The sequence below is a fragment of the Manacus candei genome, unplaced genomic scaffold (genome assembly GCF_025592945.1).
Source record: "Manacus candei isolate 608988 ecotype Guabito, Panama unplaced genomic scaffold, ASM2559294v1 h1tg000028l, whole genome shotgun sequence".
NCBI classification, from domain to species: domain Eukaryota; kingdom Metazoa; phylum Chordata; class Aves; order Passeriformes; family Pipridae; genus Manacus; species Manacus candei.
The window spans coordinates 33835974-33859874 of record NW_026138076.1 but is presented as its reverse complement, the minus strand read 5'-3'; the positions used below and the strand labels follow the sequence as shown (position 1 = coordinate 33859874).

Below are 23901 nucleotides of genomic sequence, written 5' to 3'. Positions count from 1 at the left end.
AGACACACGGGTTAGTTTTCAACCTGTAAACTTCTAGATTTTGTGCATTTACAATCAAGAGACCTGTTCTCAGCACAGGAAAGCTGATGTGCTGTGGGCTATTATGGTGCAACAGAAGAGTGGACCAGGCTCTGTCATTTAAAAATACTGTATTTTATTTATATTTATTTACTTATGAAAACCTAAGAGTAAATGAGCTGAGAGTGTCACCAGTGATGAAGCCACACAAAGACTGAGACATGAGATCTTCACAACCATATTACACAAAAAACCCCTATGAAGAAGTGAGACATGGTTTGGGTGCTTTCAGCTGGGCATCAGGAAACCTCCTAAAGCGACAGCTTCCATAGAAACAACTTTCTTCTTAGTGGAAGCAGGATGCAGTTAGCATCCAGATTAGTAGCACACCCTTGCCAAAGCATCACCCATGTAAGAAAGCCGGGATATTTATTGATTGTACCGACACATCACTGCTAATAAACCTTCTCTCCCAATATGCTTTCAACCATGTCCTTGATCACACTACACAACTGATCTGCTCTCCACCATGTAGCAGTGGCCGGCCTGAGGATACACCCTGCTGTGTGCCTGGTTCCCTGTATAGCAAAGGATCTGTGGGTTGCTCGTCTGAGCCAGCAGCGTTGTGCCGATCTGGCTCAGCTAAACTCCATGGGAGCTATTTTGGTGGTCTCTCCAGTACTGCACAATACAAGAAGCACGGCCTAAAGTAACATCCACCTACAACACACTAGTAGATCATTTCAGATTCAGTACTATGTACAATTTACTCTTACTTAGTATACTAAGGAGCTGTGATATTTCTTCTGAGACATGTTATTTGACTGACGATTATTGAATCCTTCTGTCCACTGGGCTGCAGAGGAATGCTGCACTCTGGCTACACCATCAAGTTAAGAAACTTCAACAACCTGCCTCAGTTCTTCAAACAGGGGTGTGAGCTCCTTCTCTAAACTTACAATCAGCCCTGGAAAGAGAAAAGAGACAGAACATTCCATCAGACAACATCACTGAGAAGCCTCTCTCTAAAGCCTGCAGCTCCCTCCCCCTCCCAAGTCAAGGCAGCATTTTTCAAAACATGAAATGTTTTACTTGAGCTGCTCACTCTCCATGGGAACAGTGTGCAGCACCCCCAGGCAGCAGGCCTGCAGCCCCCACCACTAGCAGAGGCACACCCCACACAGTGCAGCTCTCCCCCACTATCGCCTTGCTGCTTCCCACAGCTACCGGGGCCCAAACAGCTGTGCCAAAATCCAGTGCCTTCTGCTCATATTCATCAGCCATCATGAGCAAGGCCAGGTGCCTGGCTGAAGGAATTCCCCACCCCACAGAGCTGAGAAGACACAGCTGCACATTACTGCAAAATGTTAACCTGGAACTGACAGAAAGAGACCGAACAACTGGTTTGTACAGCACAGTAATTGCCAGGATAGCAAACACTCTCAGGTAGCAAGAGTAAGGTTAGTCACAGGAGAAACATGCTTCTAGAAGAATAACTTCAGCAAGTCACCTAAAATCTCTGAATTTTTACTCACACCTTTCCCTTCTCACCTTTACAATATGCCGACAAAATTCACAGCAGGAGCAAAGTTAATACAGTTAGAAGTGAATTCAGGTAATTTATTTTCAATTACTTAAATACCTGGGCCTTAAAAGACTGCAGTATTTAAAATGCATGTGAAGACATACCGGTATTGGCATTGCTGCTAGCAATGAAACTCACTACCAAAGGCAAGCGATTGAACTGCACCACCTGCAAGGAGAGAGAACAGTGCTCAGACAGAAGCTAATGCATGTTGGACGTTGGAGCTCTGACACAAATTCTTTTGGAAAAAAGCAGCCTTCTCAGTTTAAAGGACAAGCAGGAGCAAGAGCCACAGGGATGACTTTTCAGTTTATCCGTTTCTCAAGATTAATGGTTAAAAATGCCAACAGAACTTACACCACAGTACAAGGAGCTGCATGGGAAAAGCCTGGTACTTCCCTCCCCCTCCATGTTCTACAGTGTGTTGTCCACCAGAAACCCAATTCAGCTGCAAATGCTGAAGAGTACACCATGGAGGCCACACTCTCCAGAGGAAACAAGAGGGCAGGCAGGTTTATAATTTTAAAATACTGTTCCCTACACAGAAGTATCTCTTCTTCCATTAATAGGGAACTGGAACTTTGGGCATAACAATAAGCTACAGCATCAAGAGAATCAAAGCATGTACTCCATGTGTGTAAAATAACTCACTGACCCATTTATTATCCAAACAAAGCTTGATACACTGTAGGCTAAACTGTTTGTCAGTTTACTGCAGTCATAACAAAAAGCTCTCGGGACCACTAGAATTTGAGAAGGAGCAGAAACAAAGCAGGTGATGGATTACACAAATATCAGTTTGTGAACAATGTGAGTGGTATTTCAAAACTTTCTCACCTCAAGGTCACACTACGTGAAGTAGGCTGCATGTGCTTAATTAACTTTAGATGTCACTAACTATAAACAAATATTGTTTATAAAAGAGAACATAAACCCTTCATAGCAGATTCTGAAGGCCATATGAGCAGTATCTGTTGCAAATTCATGATTACTACCTGTACAGAAAACCTTCCCAATTTCAGTGAGTAAATCTCAGTTTTGAGACATATAAGGGAAGTTTAATAAACAATGTGAAAGTTTGGCTTAGCCATTTAAGCAAAATAAGAAATAAACCACAATTACTTCAACAGCAGCCAAGTGGATACGAAAGTTTAAACCACTCTCTCTCTCTTGCTCAATGTAATACAGAAACAGCTCAGGTCACTGAAGACAAAGCACACTCAGGTTACTCACCTGGTATGTATTGTAGTAGCAGATGATACTTTTGTTTTTAGAAAGTCCTAATTTACTGCCCTGATCTGTGGCAAGGGCAAAGGTGGACAGGAAGCCAGGTCGCAGTGCATGTTCTGGAGCATTATCATTGGCAACTGGAACAAAACGAGAAAATTCTTATCTTTACATGGCATCTCTGACTGCATCCCAAGCCCTTATCCAGTGTAGTGCTCTGCCAAAAGCAGATCTGCTGTTGGGGAACACACAGCACATCCTAGGTGCTTCCACAATTAGCACAAGACAATCTTCATGAGCAATACATCCTTTAATGCTCTGTATGTGATGAAAGCTCATTATACCAAGCGTCCTTCCTGGCGTACCTAAGAAACAGTCTTTTCTTTTAGGATGTAGAGCCTGTGCTGATGCCCCTTGGGTTCCATATCCCTCACTGTCTGCAACCATTCCAGCCTTTGAATTGATTACTGCAACACAGTCACTTGACTGTGAACAGGTGAAGATGTGCGAGTTCTGCTGGGTGTTTCACTGCTTTTCCGGATTAAAAAAAATAAATCTGCAGTATTTGAACCTCTGTATCTTTAAACTAGCGTACTCACAACATTAAAGCATCTTGAACAAGAAATGCAGAAGATAAAAACTACAGTACCAAAAAGCAAACTAAACATATGGAACAGCTGGATGCAACTGTTTCTGAGCACAGACCAGCCCAGTCAACAAAATACTGCTAAGCTCTCTCTAGTACTCAGTATCAATCAGCCTGTGAGTGACTTGAAGATATAAGGACCTTACAGCACTGAAACCCCTTTCACCAAGGAAAACTTCCATGGACTGCAATTACTGAGGACACAAACGAACAGATGCATTTAAAGGGGTACATAATCAATTACTGAACTTGAAATAAAAGTCCATTTGGTATATTCAGGTATTTGGCATAACCAGAGAAGATTTTGCTGTATTTCTCCACCCCCTGCTGTTCAATCACGATTTCAGCTGTAGGGTACAGCAAGAAGCTGAAGTTACCTTTGATAACAGGCACACCGTCTCTGTCTGAGACAACAATAGCATGAAGACCTTCAACACTGCAAAAAAAAGAGAAGAAGGATGACGAAGAGACACCATTTTAAAACCACAGTAATTAGTAGCAAAGATTTTTTTTTCTGAACAAATGTGCAAGGAAGGGGGAAAACATGTTAAAAATTGATGCCTTCAGTAATTTAATACTTGTTCTGTGTAGTTCAGACAGTACAGTTCTGGTGCCTCCCAATAATATGCAGGACATATAACTGCTGGAGCAAGCCCAGAGGAAGGCCACAAAGTTGATAAGGGGACTGAAGGAAGTTGGGGCTGTTCAGCCTGGAAAAGATAAGGTTGCGTGGAGACCTCACAGCAGCCCTCCAGTGTCTGAAGGGGGCCTACAGGGAAGCCAGAGAGCGACTTTTTGTCAAGAACTGTAGTGACAAGACAAGGAGTAATGGGTACAACTTGGAAGAGGGAAGATTTTGGTTAGATATTAGTAAGAAATTCTTTACTGGGAAGGTGGTGAGGCACTGGAACAGGTTGCTCAAGGAGGTTGTGGATGCCCCAGCCCTGGCAGTGTTCAAGGCTAGGTTGGATGAGGCTTTGAGCAGCCTGGTCTGGTGGGAGGTGTCCCTGCCCATAGCAGGGGGGGTTGAGATTAGATGGCCTTGGTCCCTCGCCCCGCAGAGACCCAGAGTTACCTCGGCAGCTTCTTGTACAGGAACCGCTTCAAGTCCTGCGGGCAGAGACGGGCACCGCGTTACTCACCCGCTCGGAGAGGGCGGGGGAGCCCCCGAGCTGCCTCCCCGCCCGGCCCCAACACCCCTTCTCCCCGGCGCTGCCTCCCCGCCCGGACCCGGCCCGCACCCGCCCCGGACGGACCCGGCCCGATCCCCCCGACTCCCGGCCCCCGCTAAAAGCCGCCGCCCGCGTCCCGCCCGCCCCGAGGAGCCACACTCACGTCGGCCATGGCTGGGGCCCGCCCGGCGCTGCTGCCGCCGCCACCTCTGCGGGCCTGAGAGACGAGACGAGAGGGCGCCCGGTCAGCAGAGGCGCGGCCGCCGCCCCGAAGGAGGGGAACGGCGAGAGAGAGGGAGGGCGCGCTCCCTCCCCGAGGCCTGGTCGGCCGCTCCCCCCGCCCCGCCGCCGTGGTACAGGCCGCTCCCACCCGCCCCAGGAGGGGAGCGCGGTTGGGCCGAGACCACCGCGCACCGGGGAAGGGTGTGTATGCGGGGGGGGGGCAGGGGGGAGAGGCGCGGCGCGGCGCGGCGCGGCGCGGCGCGGCGCTGCGCTGCGCTGCCCTGCCCTGCCCTGCCTTGCCTTGCCTTGCCTTGCCTTGCCCTGTCCTGTCCTGCCCTGCCCGCCCGGCCATACCTGTCGGCGCCCCCGGCGCGCCCCGCACGGCCCCGCCGCCGCTTCCCCTCGGAGCCGCTGTCACATGATGGGCGGTGCCGCCCTCCCAACCCCGGAACCGCTTCCCCGCCGCCTCCGCCCCGCCCCGGCAGCAAAACAAACGAAACCAAAATCAAACCCTAGGACTGCAGTTAAAGGAAAACAACAAAAAAGAAAAGTCCATTTCTGCCGAGTAGAGCCACTCCCAGTTTTACTCTTCATTTCCCCTACTTTTGGATCTAGTCTATCAAGCCTAGTCTTCTATCTGATCTTCAAAACCTGAAGGCTGATAATTTTAACAGCTAATGTGAAGAATTAAAATAGATGAATCCAGTAGATGCCCACAGTGTATCAATAGTAATGGCATATTTGTTTTTAAAGTCTTGTATCAGAATCCAGGACCCTTTGTGGTATGTCAAAAAAAAAAAAAACCCAACCCTGCTCAGCCTGTAACAATGCTTTTTCTCTAAACAAAGAGCTGCTACAGGCCAAGCACAGTCACAGAATCAATTAGGTTGGAAAAGACCTGTGAGATCACTGAGTCCAACCTATGACCCAACACCACCCTGTCAACTAGACCATGGCACTGAGTGCCAGATCCAGTCTTCCCTTAGAACACCTCCAGGGATGGTGACTCCACCACCACCTTGGGCAGCTCATTCCAATGTTTAATCATCCTTTCTAAGAGGAAAATCCTCCTAATACCGAAACTAAATCTTCCCTGATGCAGCTTGAGCCTGTGTCCTCTTGTCCTGTCACTAGTTACCTGGGAGAAGAGGCTGACCCCACCTGGCTACAACCCCCTTTCAGGCAGCTGTAGAGAGTGATAAGGTCACCCCTGCACTTCCTTTTCCCAGCTCCCTCAGCCGCTCCTCATAGGACTTGTGCTCCAGATCCTTCACCAGTTTCATTGCCCTTCTCTGGACTCGCTCCAGCACCTCAATGTCCTTTCTGAATTGAGGGGCTCAGAACTGGATACAGTACTTGACGTGTGGCCTCACCAGCGCTGAGTCCAGAGGGACAATCACTTCCCTGGTCCTGCTGGCCACACTATTTCCTATATGAACCAGGATGCCATTGGCCTTCTTGGCCACCTGGGCACACTGCTGGCTCATGTTCAGCTGCTGTTGCCCAGCACTCCCAGGTCCTTTTCTGCTGGGCAGCTTTCCAGGCACTCTGCCCCCAGCCTGCAGCACTGCATAGGGTTGTCGTTACCCAAGAGCAGCACCCAGCACTTGGCCTTGTAGAACCTCATCTGTTTGGCCCTGGCCCAGCAGTCCAGCCTGTCCAGATCCCTCTGCAGAGCCCTCCTATCCTCCAGCAGACTGACACACCCAACCAATTTGGTGTCATCTGTGAATCTACTGAGGGTACACTCAATCCCCTCATCCAGATCATCAGTGAAGACATTGGACAGGATGGGCCCAATACTGAGCCATGGGGGACACCACTAGTGACTAGAGCACTTAACTGAAGATTTTGTTTAGATGCCAGTACTGAAGCATGAAACAAAATGAAAAAAAAGGTGCTCACATGGGAATTGCTGATGTTTCCTAAGGTACAGGTCCAGTGAAGTTTTTAAATCTCTTTTTAAGAAGCCCAAAACAGATAAGCCACTTTTTCATAAGTAAGAGAGGAAAAGCTCATTCAAAAAGACAAATTTATTTGAATACTGAGAATCCATACCTCCTTCTTAATCCAAGCCATGCAGACACAGCAATTTGATAAGGACTTGGTCATATTAGAGAGATACTTAAAAGAGAACCCCATAAAATTATCTTGTGTGAGCTTCTGGTAGTATTTTGAAAATGCTACCTGGGACAACCTTGGTCCCCTTGTTTATTAAAATATGCCCTACTATACACTAAAAATGTCTAAAAATGCAACTGGCTTTCTATGATTTGTAAGTATCATGCTCAGTGATGAATTTTACTTGGTTCTCTGTCACATTATGAATAAAAGCTATGCAAAAGCATCTGCGAGGTGGCTCCTGTATTGCTATTAATGGGAATTCAGTCTCCCATCCCAATGACAGCTTTTCTATACATGGAACAAACAAGTACTTAAGGAAAATGTATATTCGGCATGAAGGATAACATTGTAACTAAACACTGCATTTTAATATTATTTCTAAAAATGGGGAGATATCCAATACTCAAACCTAATTCCTGCTAGACTGAGAAGTCTCACAATTATCCTGGAGAAGTATGCATTACTATCTATTATTGATATTTTATTTCAAGTATTAAACCGATCTCATCTCAACCCACAGGTTTTACCTTCTTTCTGATTCTCCTCCCTGTCCCACTCTGGGGGGTGTGAGCCGGTGGCTATGTGGTGCTTATTTGATGGCTGAGGCCAAACCACAACAAATGGCCTATTTCTTTCCTATATGTATTGCATTATATTACATGTTAAGTTATAGCTTCATGAATTCATATGTTACCTGTTTCTTTAAAACCCAAATGTCTGCTTTTACAATTACACTTTCCTTCTGGTTTCTTTGACAGAGCTACAAGAGAGAATAACAATTTCTTAAGGAATTACTGAAACTTATGGAACATACAACCTTAAAAAAATGTTCCTGCCCTCTCATTTTAATCTTTTTACAGCATTCATTACAAAATTATATTGAAAATTTTTATCATTTAAAGTTGTCTCTGCTATGTATTTAAATGCATCTGTTGCGTTTTAGTGCTGTAATGTTCTATGTTTTCTTGGAAACTTATTAAAGAATCAAGACTCTTTTTAAAAAAGTAAAAAATTCCAATTTAGACTTCTTATACCTAAACAGGGAACTTGTAGGGAAATGTTGATCCGATGTGAACACTGAACTCGCTTGTGACTCATGATGCTCCATAAATAGAACACGTACTGATGTTATATTTCAGCAGAAGCAAATCATCTCCCTTTCTCATTGTGCTGTGTCAAAGATTCATGCCAAGATTTTTCACTTTTTGCAGGACTTTCCTGCTTGCCCTTTTAAAAGAAAAAGTCAAGAACCCATGCTCGTGTTATCTTTAATAAAGAGTAAGGAATCGGTAGCTAAAAAAGTTGAGGGATTTTTAGCCAGGCTGTTCAAATACAGTTTTGTTTTTTCTGAAGAAAGGTCATCAGAAAAGATTCGAGTACTCCGCCCTCTTCAATTTCAACCATGAGAAAATTAGTTCTGAACTTTTCAGCAGATTCCTTTAACAAAACCAGGGAAGATAATGACATTTCCGAAGAAAAAAAACCTTCAGACTTGAGGAAAAAAGTAACAATCAAGAGAAAAACACCACTTGGAATATTAAAAGAACGTCTGCAGGTCATATTTAGAGCAGCTTAATCTTTATATTATCATAGCATCCTTTTGCACATTAGTGCATATTTCAAAGTGTGCAGCTATTCGGTATGTTCGATACTGAGTAGCATTTTCCTACCAGTGTAAACATATCGTTTCCTTCTTTGAAAATGCCAACTGCAATAGACAGTCAAATGAAATGTAGCACTTTTAAACTACTGGGATGTCTGTGTTGCCATAGGACACAGCCACTGCATTATTGCAGTTTGCTGAGGTACCGACAGCAATCTAACCAACCTCACACAGCTCAGCGTCTGTCCATTTACCTACTTCTCACCTGCAGCAGAAGAGGCTGCAGGGCAGACATAGCCCATAGTATTATTAGAGGCAGCTTTGCTAAGACCATCTCTTCACTCTGACTTCACTGTTCTGATATTTGACAAGTGTGTTATATATCCATTTTCCTATTAACTAAAATATCAACTGCAAGCTCAGACTCATTTGTGAATGGGAAGGCCCAAGTACTCGTTAAAGCCTTCCGAACAATTTTCTTCTATTAAGAAGACACAGGAGTACCAGTATGTACTTTGATAGTTTGTTTTCATTAGTATAATTACAATACATTCTGGACAGTTACAAAATCCAGGGAATCATGTTTTCTCCATAAATTTCTATTGCATATTTCAAACATTTGGATGCCTTTGCATTACTTCTGCACCCTTTTACTATAGTCTTAGAAAGGGCATCCAGTACAGCAACTTTTCTTTTTTTTTGTTGTTGTTTCTGCAACTTTTAGTTCTGCTTTGTGCCTCAAGCTATGATGTCCACCTTGAATGCTGGTTTAGCTGCTTAGTTAAAAGCCTGCAGCTAGTCTCATGTTATACCAACTCAATAGAAGACATTTCTGCTGGGACAGTTTAGAAAAGGGATATATGCAAAATGATTTCTGGGTCCCTTAGAGCAATCACATTTAGCATATCTGCAAAGTCATATCATGCTCTAGATCAGGAGGAGTTGCAATGAAATCAGTCAAAGTATTTAAACTTCCAGTTTTGGAGGAAAATTTGGCTCCACGTAAATTTACAGCATTGTTCAAAGATAGCAGTTTTCTCAAACAAAAAACACTGCCCATATTATGAGCTATCTGGCATTCTCAAATACAAGAAACATTCCCCTGCATAACACTGTTAAAATGTAAAAAACATCAGCTACTGAACCTAAAAACATTTTCAACACGCTTTGATAAACTTTAAGTACATTGTACTCAGCTGCTTCAGAACACCTCTTTGCATCAGCAGGTGTGGCAACATGTAGTTTCCACTTACACGCCACTGAGTTACATGATCTTGTGTGTAGGAGCCAAACAGTAGGTTTGCTCATTTCTAGGAAGTCAGTCCAGCAACATTCTGGTCCCAAAAAATGCATTCCCTGGTAGGCCTCTTCTGCCTCGGGACCAGTGACAGAGCTCTGGCCATAGGGGCACACTGCAAAGCAGCAAAGCATTTAAATAGTTGGCAAAAGGGTTGAAAGGCACATACCTTGTCCTTAGCAAAATTTCCCTGTTCCACTTGCAGTGCCCATTGAGGAATTAGTGCTGGGACCTAGCTTGAAATAAAAATGCAGTAAAAAAATGGAAGCCTGCCAGGAAAAAAAAATAGGTTTTTTTTAATATAGTTTTAACTGTTGCATGTTTTTCTCTGCCTTTCCAGTGAAAATTAAGGAAGCTACGGATGCATGTTAACCATACGTATGGATTTACTACTACTGGAATACCAAATGGTAGAGCAGCTGTAAACTGTTGCAAGTACTAAAAGCAATGTTTACAATGGTCTGTACAGCATTTGCAAATATTTACTTTGAAAAGAGATTAGTGTCATTCTGAAGTTTTCTCAGCATTGCTTAGAAATGCTAAAAAACTACAACAGCTAGACTGCTACTCTACACCAGATCAATATACCCCAACAGATATTTAGGAATATATGCCGTTATATTTAAAAATACCAAGTTCCTCTAAGCTGGCAAACCTAGAAGATTTTACATAGAGTTAGAGATAAAATATTAAAAATTATTGTTTCAACTCCACACACTTGACATCTGAATAGGAGTAATGTAATCATACTATTTATTCCATCAGTGAGACAAAATGTAGTATGGAACTAAATTTCTGAGATTTTAAATAGAAAGTCATTTAACTCGTATATACACAAAGTGTTCTTTCCACAGATATTTACATGGCAAATATGTTAGAGGAGAACCACTATGACTAAGTCTCTACAAGTACAGCATCCTTTCTGAGCTATTCTCTCTGCTGAAAGAATTCACAGAAGCTTTGAAGTAAAATCTAGACAATTAAAGTTACCTATATTTCACAGTAGGTAAAGAAGCCATTAAATAATATTTCAGCATAAGGTTTCTGGAAACAGCTACACAGTAGAGTTTTACATCCACCCTTCTTTTCCAGCAGCATTCATGGTGAAACTAAATCTCTTCTTAATTTACAAGAGAGATAACAGCATACGTAAAGATGTAGTGTACAACTGTAGCTCATCCTCCTCGATAGAGGCTGGTCAGCCGTTCTAGTTCTTTGCAGTTCTCCATGGACATGGACTCCGCCTTCTTCCGGAGACGGTCGTCTCGATATACTTTTGCTGCATAAAGTAAGTCTGTTTCTTTAAGGGAAAAAAGAGAAAAGATTTTTTTGGTTAAAAACTGGACACTTGGCACATGACATATTCCTGCTTAGAGTTGTACAAAACACCTCAGGTTTAATCCTTGCCCTTTTTTCTTTCTGTCTATTCTAACTTCTCTCAGACATCACGTAAACAGCACTGCTACACTTTGCTGGATCTTGATAAGCATTGCATCTTTTTGAGCAGATAAAGCCATAACAGCCTTTGAGCTCCCTCACAGTTCATACAGAAGCATCTGATTAAATGAAAAACCCAAACCAGAAAAACCCAACAAGAACAAAGCAACAAAAAGTCCCCTACACCTACTGTCAGACCTAATTAAACAATAAAAATATAGGCCACACTCAGTGATCTTGTATATTATTGACAGCTGTAACATCTTGTCTATGCCCAAAAAAATCCATTCTGAATGTTAAGCCCTTTACTTCAACTGATACTGCTTCAGTGATTCAGAGGTATTAATAATTAAGAACTCTCTGTATTATACTGGTGTTCAGCAGCTTGACATTGTCAAGCATTTTAATTCTGTAAAATCTTTTTCATCACTTCAAACAAAAATCGATTAGCAAAGCATTCTTAAATGTCAATCAGTGCTGGATAGATTTTTAATGTCAAGGAGATCCAACGCACAACAGGTATTTTAAATCCATAAGCCCACAAAATCAGCTATTTTCTATCAATAGAGAAAATCCATTAGGGGCCTCTTACACAAAATCAATTTTATCAAGTTGTTTTCACAACTTGATAAATTACAAGACAGTCACCACCTTCAGACTATTTTTGTTCTTTTTACTGGGGTCAGATGTCTCTGTAGCAATCACATTTTTCCCAGTAAATATGTACATACAGAAGCATAAGCCTCCTTGCATTGTCCAGGACTCAGATCATGCTTAAAAAAGTAAGCACGTCAAGAATAACTGCTGAAATATGAGAAAGGTAATCTTTCTCCTTCTTTCCTCCTCAGGCGGAACTGCCTATCAATGAAGCCTTTTCAAAGATATTTATATAGTAAATATATTACAGAAGACACAAATGTAACATGCTACTAAATTTAAGTGTAATGACTAGGTCAATAAAAGCAAATTATCCTTCCAGATCTATATACTCTGATGAAAAAAATGTATAAATAATAAATCTTCTTTTTATTGTGCTGGATTATATCTTGTCTTTAATTTTCGTTAAAAAGCACCTCTCATTTTTGTAAACTATTTTTTACAGCTGGCAAAAACTGAGTGGCCATCTCAGCTGAAAGGCCTGGCAGCACTGGACTGCAGAGAGTAAAGCTGTGCAGGAACATGTGATTTCATGTGATTTTACACAGCAAAGAGCATTCTGTTTGCCTCTGGTCAGTTCACTGATAGTTCATGAATTAATTATTCTTCCAGTAAGCCATTACTGAAGTTTACCACCTGAAAAGTTAAAACCATCTGGTTTCAACACTGATGTCTTTTTAGCAGCACTGTTCTCATAGAGCATGAAAGGCTCACAAAATGGTCACAAATAATAGAATAACAGGCTAAAATTGATGTTGATTTGGAGATGGCTGATGCTATTCAGTATTCTAATGCTTTAAAACTGAATTCTAGGCTTTTGAAAGAAAATAGCTCATTGTATAATATGGGATTGGAGAAACAGATGGTAAACTGAAAACACCCTTGTTTATAGGGTCTGATATAGCCATGGTACCAAGTCCAGGGAGAAAAATAATTCAGCGCTGGCAAAAGATGAAGCACTGATTTAGAGCTTATGATATTTTACAGGACATGCTGCCTGTCCTTGGTTGCCTGGAAGAGCAGTGTTTGTATGTACTGTGGTCCAAGGCAGATTATTTTTTTCCCCTCTCTGGAAACACCTATGCAAGCTTTCGGTTTATTTATTTATAGGAAAATGAGATATTGCCATGATGAAATAATGTGGAAGACATCAGAATTCTTAGAAACTGCCGTAAGTTAAGGACAAAAGCTTTGTCATTATCAATTCAGTGTAGTCTTTAATTTTCTGAGAAATGGTCACAGATAATAAAGCAACAGGTTGAAATTGCTGATGATTTGCAGATGGTTGTTAGGGCACGGCGTAAAACTCAGAAATTAAGTGACACTGGAGACACCTTTGAAGTGAGAAACAGTAGAGAACCTTACACCTGCTTTTGCATTGAGACATTTTAGTAATACAAGCATTTCATTCTTGCCTACGGTAATGTATTTTTAAAGTAATGCATGATTTCATGGAATTACATATATTACCAAACTTACTTTGTTGTCTCTCCTTCCAACAGTTATTACGAATGTTGGACACATAATCCTCTTCCACACTTTTTTCCACTTTCTGTAATGACACTCCTTTGTATTCATTTCTGAAGTCCTTGTTGACATAGTAAATGACACCCAAGTTTTCTGTCTGCATTTTTATGACCTGCCCTGTACTTCTGCAAGAAAGGAGGCAGGGGGAAGAGAGAGACTAAATATTAATTTGATTTTTTTTTTACACCAAAAAGAGACTTTTAAGAGATATTGCTATTATATAATAATACCAACATATTACTGAATTTGCCATTTCAAGACAAGTAATGAAAGGAATGGCCACATAATCTGTTATGGAATAGAATTACTGCATTCACCTGAACTTCTGCTGCTTTAACACTTGAACTCAAAAAACCCCCCACTTCACTAAGACATTTGTTTCATACCTCTTTAGCCAAATGTAAGCTTTGGTAATAGAAAATGACATTCAAACTCAACAGAAAGGAAATCAGGTCACTTTTCTGTAGCAACCCAGTATATACAGGCATCTCCATTCTAAAGTGTTTGCTGCCAGCCCTGATAAATCCATTCTCCTGCTGGCATTCTGCAGATTAAAAACCAAAGATTGGATGCAAACATTCTGGCAGAGAAGCGTTTCTAAGCATCACAACAGCTTAACTGCAGAAGGGAAAAACACCACAGTCCAGAAGTGAAGAACTATGAAAATCAGGAGAAAAGAAACCTTTCTGTTGTGGGGCTGAGAGCTCTGCAAGGAAGTAAGGACCTTTAAAACCATTGTGGCGAGTGGGTTAAGTCTACTAGCTAGCTGCAAGCTTGATTCAAGTTATTTATTTTTTGCAAGGAAAAAAGGCTTATATACCCTACTGTACAAAACAGGTAAGTCCCACTAGTGGAATTCTTCACAAGAAGATGAAGATAAACTACTTTGCCATCACCTAAAATGAAGTAAAAGAACAGACAGTTTTCCCAGCCCTCATCTAGTTTAGCACTTAAGTAAGGCTGAGAAAGTTGCTTTCAAGTACTTCGCTTGCTGCAAACACAGATCACCCCTAAAAGAACAATGAGCCTTAGCAGGTTTCAGTATTTGATTAAATGTGTTGGAGATGCAACCACCTTTGCAACATGCCATGTTGCATGGACCCACTGCCTTGTATTGGACCTCCCAAACTCCAGGTGTTGATGACCTCTGTTCTCCATTGTGTTCTCAGCATGTTCTTAGTACCTAAATTTTAAGTTTTGTTCTGCTCTGTCTACATGTTCTCTCCTTTTCCTCACAGTGGGAAATCAAGGACAAACTAATGGTAGGCTCATTAAAATGCTTCTAAGTGGGAGAGGGTGATTACATCACCTTCCCCTCTGTTTTAAGGTAATGTAATTAAGCACTACTTACGATCTTGGGTATAAGGCGTAAGGAGGGTTAGATACCATCAACTGGCTCAACAAGGAGACAAAGATCAACACAATAATAGGCATCAGCTGGATGACCATAGAGAAACCTCCCTAAGGAACAAAACAGTGCAGGTATTTCATAAATAAGCATCAAGTAAGCAGATAAATTTGACAAGATTTAATGCTAAGTGTGACTTTCTGCTTTAAGCCTCAAAGGCTGCTAGAAAAACTGTAATTGCAATCACTGTGGTATTATCTGAACTTTCTAATGAATACACAATATTCACAGAGTGCGAGAGAGAGTTCATGGGTTAGCAGGTACCCATGAGCAACTACCAAATAAAAGCTGGATTCAGTTACATTGTATGCCATGATTTGGTCTCATCTATACAGTGATATGTAATTATACAGGACTATAGATAATTCATGTAGGTGAATATTGAGTTCAATTCTTACCTCAGCCCAAATACATTTTTAAATGCAGCAAGGGTTAGTGGCCAGAATTAGTGGCATATTTAGGCTAATAACACCAGTCACCAGAAAGACAGTGACATTCAACAACAGATTTACAAAAGCTTCTCAAATTTGCAGGTCTATTTGCCAATCAGTAAGATTACCACCCAGTGAAGTTTTAAAATACCTAATTGGCAAGTACAAACCCTCCTCTACAGTACAGAGCTCCTGTACAATCACATCACTGACAGTGACTACCAGCAAATTTCACAATCCAAAGTTTAAAGCCAATAATGATTAAACATACATCACCCCTCTCTTCCTCCCTCTCATGTCCACTCTGACGGTGCTGATTAGGATGACTGTAGCCAGCACGACCATTAGAAAATGAATGTACACTACCTGAGGAAAGAAATATCCACATTTAAATAATGGAAAAAAAGTACTATTTAGAGGTCAGGACCAAAGTACTTAACATTACTGCACAATGGCACATAAAATAACATTAAGTATCTTACAAAGTCGAAGTTGTTTAAAATAAACATTTTAAGCTCTAAGATAGTAACCCCAAAGAAGTGAACTGACATTTTTGGGATTTAGCAACACTTGGGGGAAAAATAAACTGTGATGCAGATTGAAAAGCTAGGGTTGGAGGTAGGTTGGAATAATTCTACTGTTTTATAATGTCACAAACTCTAATGCCACTCTGTGCAGTACATACCAAAAATTATACTGATGTATACAAATACCTGTTGGAAAGGCCCCTCCAAAAAACATGTTGAACAGATCCTCTGGAGTAATATCTGCCTCACAGCCTCTATGGAAGTTGAATCTACCGTTGCTAGGGTGATTGCATGTTTGCTCCTCACTTCCTGTAAAGTCATACTGCTTTCGTTTTTCTGGATTACTCAGCACAGCATATGCATTTCCGATTTCTGAAGCAAGGAATAAAAGACAACTCCCATAAATTAATGATAAAAGTTATTCCAGCATGAGAATTGCAATTTCAAAGTCAAAAAACAGGCAGCAAACGATGTCCTTTATTGCATGTTACAAAACAACTGCAGTAGAAGAAGGTCCAGAAACATCTCTACTGTTCTCAGAATAGTTTCCACAAGGTTTCCCACCAACGCTATTCAAAGGCCTTTTATCCTGTTGAAGGAGGCAGAAGGCAGGAGAGCTTTGTTTCTTTTTCTAGGGGAACACCTACACCTGTGGAAATGTTCTCTCACTGCAATTACAAAAAAAGCATCAGGCATTTCAATGAAAGCTCTGCAGCTGGGTACTTGCAAAGTGCAGTTTTCCCTAGCAGCCTAGCTTTAAAAAAAAAATCATAGACTAGGTTTTCTTTAGTTTCATTTCATAAATGGTCAGTTCTTTGAATGCATCAAATTCGTTGTCTACAAGAGTGTGAGTGTATTTTTCTCAATGCTTCTGAAGATATTTTATGAATTAGATTAATAACAGAGGTTTGTATGACATAAGATGAAGAATAGAACATGTGAGCACAAGAGGAACACATGTGTTCCTAAGGCTGTCAGTATGACCTCAATGTTTGGAGTGCCTGGCCTGGATGCTTGTCCTCATTTATGCTAAGTTATCACAAATGAACAACTTCAATTCTGACAGTAGAAAGAAAAAAAAAACTGAGTTAGGTGACCACGGAAAAAATCAGCGAGAAACCCCACATATTCTGCTGACTTTACAACCTTTTTTCTTGCTGTGCACAGACATACAGCTCTTGCAGACTGAAGAAAAAATTTCTGTTGCCACTGGGTGAACCATCTTCACTCAGTCATTACTTCATTAAACCCTTTCTGCCTTCCTTTCTTCTCTCTCCTCCAAGCCTCTCCAACAAAAGGTTTCTTTTGCAGCCAACCAACCCAAGACACAGGGATTATGTTTTTTCAGTGTTGAAAAGCCATCAGTCATCAAAAGTTCATAAAAGGTGCAACATTATAATCTCAACACAGGAAAGTAAGACTACAGCTTATAATTAATATTTTAAACATTATCCAATCTAGGAAAAAGTTAATGAGTTTTAGCTATGTGTCTTTTAAGATGCCCTTAGGAAAAAATCATTAGTAATTCCTTTAAGTGGAGAAAACCCAAAGAAATGAAGCCTGGTAATTTGCACTGAGATCACAATATACACTGATACCAAGTATTGCTCTGTTGCTCAGTACAAGGATAAAATTGGTCGTAAAAATTTAGATTTTCTCAAGAATTAAGAATCTGGGGAGACCAATCAGGTGACTACACATAAAGTGAAGACACCATACTGTCACCACACTGTATGCCTATTTGTTAATTGCTTTTCATTATCTGATCCTAATTCACAACAGATTTGATTCTAATATGATTTTCTTTAATAAAAGGACATAAAAAGCACTACTCAGAAGTTTCAAAGAAAGATTTCTGATGAAGTGTGTAAAAGAGATGCCAAGAGAATAAAAGTCATTATATTTGCACAAACGTTTTAATCTAAAATTCAACCTCAGTGAGACTGCTCAATACAACAGAAGAGCAGTAGGCAGCTCAAGATCTAAGTACCTTGCCTATCATGAAACTCAATTCTGTTTTCTAATGTGACCTTTCCTTAAAATAAAGCATCATTATGAAATAAAAACTATTATTATTAATTCCCTTTCTCAGACAGATGTCAGAAATTCATCAGACACCCTTAAAGGAAAACTAAACCATAAATTTACTCAGCCATACAAAAAAATCACAATAATTTCAAGGCAAGAAAATGCTAGTTTTCAATAAATAACTTTTAGTCAACAAGATTTCCCTACAAAATTTTCTGTTCATTTATTTATCTAGTTAAGAACCAGAAAATGAAATTAAACTGAAGAAATCAGACTTGTACGAAGTGCTAATGTTAAATAAAATATTAAATATTAAGAAACTGATTTTTAACATTTTAAAGATTATTTAAAATGCTATTAACAAGGAAGAACTTTTATTCCTAGGGCCTGAGACAATTTTATAAGAATAATACCTCTTTTTAAGATAAAGACATGACATACCTGTATTAAATTAATCATTAGCAATCAACTTTCCTGTTAAGCTGTATCTACTTTTTCATTTGGAATTGTTAATATATTATTATAATTACCTCTTCAAGTCTGTATCAGAAGTCTTGCTCAGGACTTTTTTTTTTCTTTTTTTCCCTCCCCAATTTAAGTGTTTTATCCGAATGATTTTTTCAAATGTCTGCATGTAAACCTCACACAAGAAAAAAATAAAAAAGATGTACCACAATCAGACTGTTTATTTATGCATGATCATTTCCTATAGATTCACATTTTTCTTCATCTGAGATGAAGGTGTAGTTTTCTTTAGAAAGCTTTTCCTCAACAATTTCCCTTATGGAGGGCTAAGCTTGACAGCCTTAGATAAGACCAAGTCAGACTAAATTTTACCTAAAAAATAGTCCAAGGTAACTATTAATAAGGCCATATTTGAACTCATGAGTTTTTGTGTGGAAAACATAGTAAAACTACACTAATACAAGAAATTTTAAGGAAAAGGTAACAGTGTGGCACATGACTCACTAAAAACTGCTTTTTCCTATCAAGAATAGCTTTGGTTTTTTTTGAAGCTCCAGTACAGCAAAAATTCAAGGTAGTAGAATTCAATTGACTACATTAAGTCAACAACAGTAAAAAAGTGCAATTGGGTTTCACAGATCAAGTATTTGCTCCCTGTACCTGAACATTACAGTCAGTCCTCTGAAACAGAACTCTACTGCAAAAGTCCACACTTATCTAAACTTCTAATATAATAAAGGTCAAATATTTTCTTGAATAAAAATGCCAGTCTAATATTAGCTACTAAACACATGGACAATTTTGTAGAAGACAAGTGACTAATGCAGATAAATTTCTTTTAATTGGACAAAGTTTAATAATTTTAAAAAAATTAATTAAAAATGGTATTTTACTTTTAAAAGCCTCTGTTGCTCCAGGTGCATGGTTTTTGTCTGGGTGGAATTTCAAAGCAAGTTTTCTATAAGCCTTCTTTAGGTCTTCTTCACCTGCATCCTTTGACACCCCAAGGACTTCATAGTAATTTTTACATTTCTTTATACTGCAAAAGAAAATGAAGCAAAATGTTGCAAACAAAAAGATGTAAAAGCAGTATGTTAGAACACAGATGCAAATGAGGTAATACATTGCACTTTTGCATTACATTACATCTCTCGCTTTCAATTTAAAATATTTTGAAGTATCTACTCTAGAAACAAAGAATGCCATTTTTCATAATAGACTCATTACTAAGCAAAATAAACTACTGTACTCAAAATTACTTACTATATACATTTCTTTTACCTATTCTGCTGTAGAACTACCACAGCTGTAAGAAAGGATTTCAGTCTGCAATTCCTGTAGCACTCCTCATCTCCAATTATATTAATATTGGTGTTAATAATGCATAAAAAGAAGATTCTAAATTTTCCTTGCAGAGCTAGCAGGTAGGAAGGTCTGTTTCGACTGTAAACAGCAAACGCACTTCAGTACACACATAAAACAAACCAAACAATACCTCCCTTTCTCCAAACAAAAGTCAAGTCATAACACCATTCAAGCATTCACTTTTCAGGGAAATAAGACGTGAAAATACTTCTGCTGCTGGGAATGCACCTAGATTTTTAACAATCTTTCTGTAAGTGTTTATGTAAATTCAAAGAAACATTTATACATTTGGCTCATCCCACACATTCAAGTGTAGCTTTTTTTTAAAACTCTGAAAACTTGGAAATATTCTTGTAGGCTGTCTCACCCAGACAGGAAAAGCAAAATCTGGAAATGATGTAATCATTTGGTATACTTTACAATACCCAGAAGAAAGAAAAAACAGTTACGGGGGAAGGGAGAACATTGATTCTATGTGGGCAGGAAGAACTGACCAAACCAGTAAATACACCTTAAAAATCAAACCAAGTTACTTGGGTAAGAATTCAGAAACCTAGAAAAATAAGGCTGAATCATAAACTTGCACTGCAGAAATGAGGCATGCTGACATTGGGTGCATACCAAAAAAATAAGGGGCTGATTTGAGCAAGAAATAGAAATTACATCCATAAATATTTTAAAAGCTTCATGTGAGTGTCTTCACATGGCTGTAACTGTACCTGTATTCTTTTAAACACATAAATTTCTACAAAAATATGGATTTAATGTTGCCAAGACTACACACAGGGTAGCCAAGTGGAAAAAAAGGTGGCAAGCAAGCCTTTGGCATTCTCATGAAAGAAGTATGGGTAGCCTGTAATTAAGGGAATGAGAGCATCAGAAGTACAACCACGCCGTCATGTGTGGTCCTTCCTAGTTCACAAATTGATCAAATCAAGTTTCATATGAGGGATCCTGTTTCCTGTGTTCAAATAATACAAGCTTTTATGGAAGTCTCGGTGTAATGCTCGCAAGAGCACTGAATTGAATGTACGCAAGCATCTGCCAACACTAACATCCTGTGAAATAAATATAGCTCATTATATTGAAGTAACATTTAATAAGCTCCAGTTAGGAAGCCGATAAAACTAACTAAAAAGAACACAGTGAATCCATCAAGAAAGAATGGAAAGAAAATACATTAAATTATACTCTGAGTACTGGTAACTTTTGTTTCGTAATTTGTACAAGCAGAAAAAAATGTGGTAGTATACAAATCCCTTAATCCTTAGCCTCCGTACCTGGATGACTTATGAACTCTGTCAAGAACAGGTAGCTTTACTTAAGCATGCAACAGTATCAAATTAAGCTTTTATTTAATGAAATTGCTATCTCGGCATCAAATCTAAGTTCTCTTCAGTAACTCAGTTTCTGAACTACTTGTTTATGGACCAGACTCTTCAGAACTTCAGTTGATATAAAATTACATAGCAAGTCACCAGGGCATCCTTGACAACTTTCTCCCTCAAGAGCATATAGGAATTTCTCATGAAAGGAACAGACATGAAAAAATAAACCCATGAAAGTTTACTTATTTGCAGACTTGATATGCATTATTTCACAACTCTAGGAAGCCAAGAGGAGAAAAAACCCAAAACAAGAGATGCTAACTTGTTCTTCTAACCCCCCCAAAATTCACTTGAGAGTTCCCTCCCATTTACAACCAATGAAAGATCCACAGTGGGCAATCCTCAAGGGAGAAGCAGGAATGGTATCAAACAGAGGATGTTTAGGTCAGCATGTGACCCACCAGCTTCAGACACCATGATCTGCTCAGAGCCAGCGCATCAAACCAGAACTGCTCCCTGATGAGAAAGTGCAGGGAGAAACCTGTGTTGTGGGTCGTATCCAAAGGATTAATACAATCTCCTCCATACAACAACTATCCTGAACCTGGTCCACAAATGTGGTATTTTTATTATCAAGAAACAAGTGTGCAGCCAAGGTATATCACATTTCTATTTTCTCTTTGCAAGTCTTTCCTAATGATCGCTTTGTTAAATGAAAAATTCTGCACACATAGATGTGGAACATGCATATCCACACGGCAATTTTTCAGAATTTAGCATGACTTTGCATTAGGCAGGTCAAGCTTTAAAGATAAAAAACATTACATGACTGTACAAATGCACAAGGGCCAAAAACCGTATCTAAGCCTGGAAATCTCAGCGATGACCTTATGCTATGAAGCCCTTGCTATATTAGCCAACAGTTTTATACCACTGCTTGGCCACTTCAAGGCAAAAAGCATCTGGACTGCAAGTAGCTAGCACCTAGTTAATGCAGTTTTGTACTGGAAGGGAGTCAGTGACTTCAGCCAGGAGGTCCCTGACAGAGCATCATTCAAGGCAATCATTACAGGATAAGACTTCAGTTTTCTCCCCCTCAGCAAAATCTATGAGAGCTTTAGACCAAAACTTGTACTGCAGCTGCTTTGTATGAAGGATGTTGGGAAAAGCAAAGATGATTAAAAGGTGTTTTCCAATTAAACAAAGTTATCAGTGTTTGTGATGCTCTCCTGAGAGGGAAAACTTCAGTGCATCCCTAACTCAACCTGGTAAGGCAGTTTATCAGAGGACAAACTGTAGGGGATCACCAGGACAACTCACCAGATCCTCAGGTCACACATGTGCTGTGCAGTCATGAGGCTTCTCAAACACTGGAGCCCCACCAGGGCCTGGCACACCCATCCCTCCCCATCCTTAAAGAGATGTTGTTCACAGGCTTTGCACAGATTCACCAAGTCTTCTTCCCCCATACTCCACTATCCCAATGAAAAATTTTTCTCCATCTGCTGGAAGCTGTTGAAGGCCATGGTCAATTTGACCTTTGTCCTTCAGCAAATGCAGACCTTTTTGGACATATTCCTCATCCCGTCTCTCTAGTAGGCTGACGACTGATGATGCTCAGTCAGCCAGAATCCCTCACCTGCACCACTGAACTGTCCTGTGGAGATTTGTCACAGGAGGGCAGATGGATGGTAGGATCCATCCTTTTCCCACTTCTCTATTATTGCAGGGCACACAACATCAGCCAGCAGACGCAGGTTAAAATAAAGAGTAAAATCAGGGGAGATCTTGGAAAAGCCCAATCACAGATGTTACTTCTGGTTTTTAACTGCACCTGAAATACCTATCCTGCAACACTCTCAGTATGAACAACTAACTTCCTGAATGCTGTATTTCAAATTGTTGTTTGTCTTGCTGCCCCTTAAGGCACTGTAGTTCCTACTGCTAATTTTCTTGCATATGTAAGTTCGACACGGAGGTTTCTTTTTAAAATTCTGGTGGACACATCACTTGTTCATTGCCTGCTCATTTCGCATTGAATGGTGTTTTTACTCATACTTTGTTTGGGGTTTTGTTTTTTGTGAAGTGCTTATCTTGTGCTTTTCATTCCTGGTTGGATCATTTTTGTATCTAAATGACTATAAAATTATTTCTGTCGTTTTGCTAATTTCTGTCTTTGTTGAATTGTTAGTCCCCTGCCAACACCTTGGCACTGTCCTTCTGGTTAACAGATTTGCTGACTGTTTTAAGAGGACACATTGCTGGATGTTCCTGAAATAATACCTGACTTTTAGAGAATAGATTTCTCAAACAGCATGAGAGCAAGCAATGGCCTACATACATGCCCAGTCTGGTGACAGAGGTAACTTGCCATGACTTGCAAAGCTCCACTATCCCAGCACCTACAGCAGAACTCGTCAGCCAGCTTGAAACTGGAGTAACTACCAATTCTGCTTGATACTGGGCTCCTCTCCATGCTCTGATAGCCGGCAGTAGAGGAAGCCCCTCAGGTCCTGAAAAGTCTGTTCTCACCTGCAGAAATTCTGGGGTTACTACCACTGGTTCTCCTGTGACTACAGAATGACATGATCCTACAGCTGTGCTTCTTGGTTCACTTTTCAAATCTACAATTCAGATTAGGTCAGCATTGACAGCTTTTATCAGATTAACAAAACCTACTGGAGACATTTGCATTTCTGTATCAAATAGCCACAGTAATCCACAATCACGAAGTTTTGAGCATCACTAGGTATTCCAAAGGGCATTCCAAAGCCTCTGTCTACATATACAGGGACAGCCCTAAAGACAAATACTTTGACCACAATCTCCAACAG

The 23901-nt window shown here is 40.2% G+C and overlaps 2 protein-coding genes across 3 annotated transcripts in view; both read right to left on the bottom strand.

The window, feature by feature from the left end:
• Window positions 1-132: 132 nt before the first annotated feature.
• On the bottom strand, window positions 133-5298 carry LAMTOR3 (late endosomal/lysosomal adaptor, MAPK and MTOR activator 3). The gene is made up of 7 exons (XM_051790514.1): window positions 5225-5298; window positions 4812-4865; window positions 4552-4586; window positions 3854-3912; window positions 2837-2970; window positions 1708-1771; window positions 133-985 (listed from the first exon to the last, which is right to left on the bottom strand). The coding sequence occupies exons 2-7, from the start codon at window positions 4818-4820 to the stop codon at window positions 912-914; spliced, it is 375 nt and encodes a 124-aa protein (XP_051646474.1). The 5' UTR covers window positions 4821-4865; window positions 5225-5298; the 3' UTR covers window positions 133-911.
• A 1589-nt stretch (window positions 5299-6887) lies between these two features.
• Window positions 6888-23901, bottom strand: part of DNAJB14 (DnaJ heat shock protein family (Hsp40) member B14) — a 28250-nt gene continuing 11236 nt past the window's right edge. Inside the window, exons 3-8 of one of the 2 annotated variants that reach the window (XM_051790502.1) lie at window positions 19268-19413; window positions 16068-16253; window positions 15626-15720; window positions 14867-14976; window positions 13468-13640; window positions 6888-11194 (exon numbers count right to left, since the gene is read on the bottom strand). In XM_051790502.1, the coding sequence (XP_051646462.1) occupies window positions 11070-11194; window positions 13468-13640; window positions 14867-14976; window positions 15626-15720; window positions 16068-16253; window positions 19268-19413 (835 nt within the window). In that variant the 3' untranslated portion in view covers window positions 6888-11069. Of the gene's footprint in view, window positions 11195-13467; window positions 13641-14866; window positions 14977-15625; window positions 15721-16067; window positions 16254-18439; window positions 18550-19267; window positions 19414-23901 lie in introns of those variants that run through there. The other variant, XR_007904980.1, reaches the window with a different exon arrangement.